Genomic DNA, 5,739 nt, shown 5'->3' with positions numbered 1-5,739 from the left:
TTCAAAGTATATGAATCACCAGATGAAGTTAAAATATTAATAAAAATTAATGTATTTCTTTTTAATATCAAATTTATTTTAATAATTTAACATATTACAAAAACAGAATTTAACGAAATAAATTATTGATGGTAATTCGGAGTGAATCCATTTTAAATTTACTACTTTAATAAAAATTATTTTTTAAAAATAATCAATTTAAAATGTATTGTTTACTTAACATTGAAAACTATTAAATAAGTAAAATCAAAAAATAATAAAATTGCTATTTATAAAAATATCAATTTAAAGTCAAAAATATGGAAATGAAAAAACAGGCAAGCAAATCGAACACCTTTGCTTTAAAAACTTTTGTTGTTTTTCGTAAGACAATTTCATGACTTTACTTGAGACGTATTTACTACAGTCGTTTTCAATGTACCTCTCATAATACTCAAATACAAAATGTCTGATTTTTTGAGCAAAATCATTTCACAGCTTGTCTCCCATTTATTTACATACCTCTTTTCAAGCTCTTGTGGCATCTCAAAATATTTATTTCTGATTTTTTGAAGTGAAACAAAAACTTTAATGATATAGTCAAATAATTTAAGCATAGATTTGGTTTGTTAATAATAGACACATAATGTGAAAGTGTTTATTATGACATTAACACCATTTAACTTTTAGCTATAAATTTAAACATCATTTAAAAAACACCTTATATGCACATATTAACACCTTAATTTACATCGAACAGAATTCAAGTTTTCTATAAATTAGTAAATACTGAATTTATTAAATAAATTTCCATTTTTAAAAAATATCTTATTTTCATAACATTACACAAGCAAAAAGTGTAATAATATTTGAAAAAAAAGACTAAATAAACCAATTAAAGATGCTTTTGATATTTTTCTATGCTACAACAAATTTTTCAAAATATACCCCTTCGCAAAACTACAGTGAGTATTGACATAATATTAATGTTTTAAATTTGTTATAAATAATTATTAATACTTTCTATAACAATTGGTAAAGTTAATAAGAGTTACGACTTTTTGAAACAATTAACTGTAAAAATGTGATTTATTCGTTGGTTTTGATACATGTAATACATATATATCTAAATATTTTAAATTATTATACCAATAAAACAAGTATAATAATACTGTCATTGGGGTTGTTATAAATTTTTGAGTACTCTTTTATCAAGAAATGTATTTTCTACAAATAGTTGAAATAAAAACAACTTTCTTGGTTTTTAAAAACTCAAAAAGACTTTCAAATTCACCACATCGTTTTAGTACACATTCATAAAATATTTTTTGTCTTCAAAGTGATTATGATTAAGGCGTTTGAATTACTGTACATTGAAAAGTATGATAATAATATAAATGATAAACACAACAAAAAATTAAAACAGGATTTTATCTTTGTGCAACGAATTGTGATTCTCAATGTGAAAAAAACAGTTTCAACGATAAATAGGAATGAATTTGCTTATAAAGAAAAATGGTCACTATATAAAAACAATTATAATATAACAGCACGCGTTTTCGAAATATTCAACACAAAAATAAATGAATTAAAAAATTAGAAGTTTTTCGTATAATTTTAGCAACAAGAAAAGAACAGACAAAAATATAAGTAGTTCAATTTTTTTACTAAAATACATACAAATAATTGTTTTTGGTGTACCAATTTTAATAATTTGTTTCAATTTAATAAAACGAGTTGTGATTCATTACACGTTGTTTTAATGATGAAAAAAAAAACAAAACAAACTGAAATTTTAAATCATACTAACAAATGATACACATGTTATTTATTTCAACAATGTAAATGTAAAAAAATATAAATATTTTCATTATAATAATACAAAGTTGGCCAAGATAAAAATATAATTCAACCCTTAAGATATTTCATTTACTTTTTAATATATATATATATTTAACCTGGTCCTCTATTTAAATAGTTAAAATTAGTTGATGCAAAAAAATATTTCAAATCAATAAAACTATTGTGAACAAATTAAACACAATTTGTATAAATATCAGTAAAATGTTAATATTATACATTAACTTTTTAAATTATTTGTTATTAAAAACAAAATGTAACAGCTGAATTATTTCATTAATTATGTTGAATCACCGTGTTTGATGGGAAACAATAATTACCAACTGATGTCACATTGGATGATATAGAAACACTGCTGAGATTATTACATTCATGAAAACAATAATAACCAATTGATGTCACACTCAATGGTATTGTAACACTGCTCAGACTGCTGCAATAACTGAAACACTGATGACCAATAGATTTCACACTTAATGGCAAATCTACACTGCTCAGACTATCACATCCATAAAAACAACTATTACTAATAATTGTGACATTTGAATGTATTGTTACATTTCTTAAACCACAACAATGACTGAAACAACCGATACCAATGTATGTGACATTTGATGGTATTGTCATACTGCTTAGATTACTACATCCACTGAAACACCAATCATTATATGATGTTACACCTAATGGTATAGTGATACTATTCAAACTGCTGCACCCGTTGAAACAGTTTTTACTGAATGATGTTACACTATATGGTATTGCAATACTGCCAAGACTACTGCATTCACTAAAACAACTCTCACAAAATAATAACACATTGGATGTTATTGTAACACTGCTGAGACTTGCACATCCATAGAAACAATAATTACCAATCGACGTCACACTTGATGGTATTGTAACACTTCTCAGACTGCATAAATAACTGAAACAATCATCACCAATCGATGTCACACCAAATGGTATGACATTTCCAAATTTATGTCTATCATTTTTTGTGAAAGTAACATTTTTAAATTTAATGTTTCGACTTTTGTTTGTGTTAACAGTTTTGAAATCAACAGCAAACCACACAATGATACAAAAGAACTCTTTTGTTAAAACACATTTATTTTTATCTTTGTACTCTTCATTTTGTTTTTTATTTTCACTATCTTCATTAAATATAACACAGAAAGGAAATCTATTGCCAAAGTTCTCATCTTCTTTATTCCACAAGTGAAGTGTTTCGATGTTTGGGAAGTGTACAATTGTTTTGGAATTTAAAGGAATTGGATTGAAGTGAAACTTTACCATATTATCACCAAACTTCTTGCAGACAAACTCCAAATTGATAAAGTCTTTAATCGTTTCAAAGTATTTTGAGACTATCATAACGTGATAGCCAGTAAGTTGAGACATTTTGATATTCATTTTTTTTCGTTGTTCAAATAATTCCAAAACAATTTAAATTTTGTTCAAAATTAAAAATTGTTTTGGAATTATTAAAGATAGCGGAAAAACGAGAGACAAAATCATTAACCAGAAACCAGACAAAATTGAGTTGTTTTATTATCAGTATAAAGTTTTCTTGTCAGAGAAAAATCCACAAATAATCGGGGTTCTAGAGGATATGTTGGTTTATTTAAAAAATAGTAACAAAGCATTAATAACAGTGTTTTTTTAAATAAAACAAATAAACTATAAATAATTAAAACTCTTAATTAATTATTTTAATCTGCCTCTATTGTTAATGCCCAGCCGAGCCAAAGAAAAGTTTGTTCTTTATATTGATTTATCTCTTATTATATTTTATTAATAAATTAGCATTTTATATTGTCTTATTGTTTTTATTAAAACGACCTTCGAGATTGTCACGACCCAAGTAATCTTAAAATCTTTTGGGTCGAATTAATTATTTTTTTTGTAAATCGGCATTTTACTTTCCACTTTACCAAATAACAAAAATATATTTTTCAAAATTTCACAATTTTTTTTCTGAATTTACACATTGTTGAATTGATTATATAATCACTATTAACCTTAACAGATCGTGTTATCAATTTTTATAACAAAGTTATCTACTCAACCAAACGTTCAAATAAACAAAAAAATCAAATACAGTAAAAATTCTATCGGTGTGGAGTCATGAAAATGGTTTTCTTAAAATGTGTAATTTTTTTTCTTTTCTTTTTTAATTTCTGGCAAAAAAACTAAAAAATAATGAAATTTGTAAAACTATCCACAATCAAGAAAAATGACAAAATATATTTTTTGTTTTTTTGAGAAAAAAACGTAACACGTGTATACATAAAATAATATTGTGAATTTTTTTTTAAATCGTTTAATTGTTTAGAATAAGAACAACGCATTGCGTTTTTGTATAAAAACGTGGACTTTTGGTGCGGATTCTTGTCAATTTACAACTCGAGTGTACCTTGATAAATGCTTCAATTGCTTCTTTGCCTTTTGTTGATAACCTTGAAAAAAATTGCTTGTTCACTGTGTTATTACACGGTAGCATAAGGTGAGTGTCGATTTTTAGCCTCAAAAGTCATCATCTTGTCGTCCTCCGCCTTGAACTTCTTTGCGTCTGCAACCATCTTGTCCACTTGTGCCTTTGAGACTCTTCTTTCCTGTTGTCTCGTTTTCAGCCGACACATTTAATATCCCATTTGCATTTGTGTCAAATGTGACTTCAACTGTGAGACTCTATGTGGTGCTAATAAGATACCAAACAACCCAAACTTTCCAAGCATGTTGCAATGTGATGTCATAGATGCCTCGCCCTCAAAAACTTGGATGAGCACGCCTGGCTGGTTGTCTGCATGTGTCGTAAATATCTATGAATTCCTTGCTGAAATTGTTAAGTTTTGTGGTATCAATTCTGTCATCACACCAATCACAAGCGTGCTCTTGTGATTGGTGTGAAAGTCGGTGCATTTTTATTATCATTTAAAGTTTAATATTTTTTGAAGAGCATTTTCTGCTTTTCTTCTCTTATCTTTTTTGAATTTATTTTTGTTTGATAATTTTTCTCTTTTTAAGTTTTTATTACCAAGTCTTTACTCTTTTAAAATAATAACAAATTTGCAGTTGACATTATTTTTAAGGGTTTTGGTGCCAAATATGTGGGAAATCATAATATTCTATCGGTGTGTAGGCCACTTTTGATTGGTCAAAACCACACACCGATAGAGTCACACACGGATGGAATCACACACCGATAGAATTTCTACTGTATACAACAGTGTTGATACTATAATAATTCTCAAATTAAATATCCACTTAAATAATAGTTGTTTATAACATTGATTTTATTGATTGTAAATAAAAACTTTTTGTGCAATGACTATGTCATGTCATCAACAACAACTTCTCCGATATCTCTTGATGTACATAATGTTTGGTTGATACAAACACAACCTTGAAAAATACCACGTCGATTTGTAAATATAATTGTAGACCAGTCTGACAAAGAATTAAAATAATCTTTCAGTTGTTAGGCTTGACACAATTGGTTGTCTTTTCTATCTTTGTGTAATAATGATGACATCACTTTACTTGAAAAAAATAGTCCAAACTCATCTTTAATATTGTCTGGAGATAAACCAAGCTTAAATCTGTCTTTCATCCTTTTCATTTCTTCTTGTATGAAAAATGGGTTGACATTATCTGGGAAATAATCAAATGTATGCGAATGAAGATGGTGAAAAGTAATTTGAACCACATGGGATTTTAGTTTTGAAAGTGACATTACTAATCTACATTTACAACCTCTGTAAACGCATTTGAAAAACTGATTCGAACTGTTTGTATGACTGTTTGCATTTGTGAATAAAGAAATTCACCACCAATGATCGTAAATACTGATGCTTCTTTCATTTTCTGCTTTAGTTTCGAATGATATTTTTGATGCTT

The 5,739-nt window shown here is 27.0% G+C and overlaps 1 protein-coding gene across 1 annotated transcript; it reads right to left on the bottom strand.

Moving 5' to 3' along the window:
• Positions 1–2,115: 2,115 nt before the first annotated feature.
• On the bottom strand, positions 2,116–3,252 carry EIN_436750 (hypothetical protein; the record flags this gene model as incomplete). Its single annotated transcript, XM_004255498.1, has 1 exon — positions 2,116–3,252. One exon carries the CDS (start codon positions 3,250–3,252, stop codon positions 2,116–2,118), a length of 1,137 nt encoding a protein of 378 aa, XP_004255546.1.
• Between the last annotated feature and the right edge of the window lie 2,487 nt (positions 3,253–5,739).

The sequence above is a fragment of the Entamoeba invadens genome, assembly GCF_000330505.1.
Source record: "Entamoeba invadens IP1 unplaced genomic scaffold scaff_1105074724362, whole genome shotgun sequence".
Classification (NCBI taxonomy): domain Eukaryota; phylum Evosea; order Mastigamoebida; family Endamoebidae; genus Entamoeba; species Entamoeba invadens.
The sequence above is the reverse complement of the archived record's forward strand: the minus strand, read 5'-3'. Positions and strand labels throughout refer to the sequence as shown.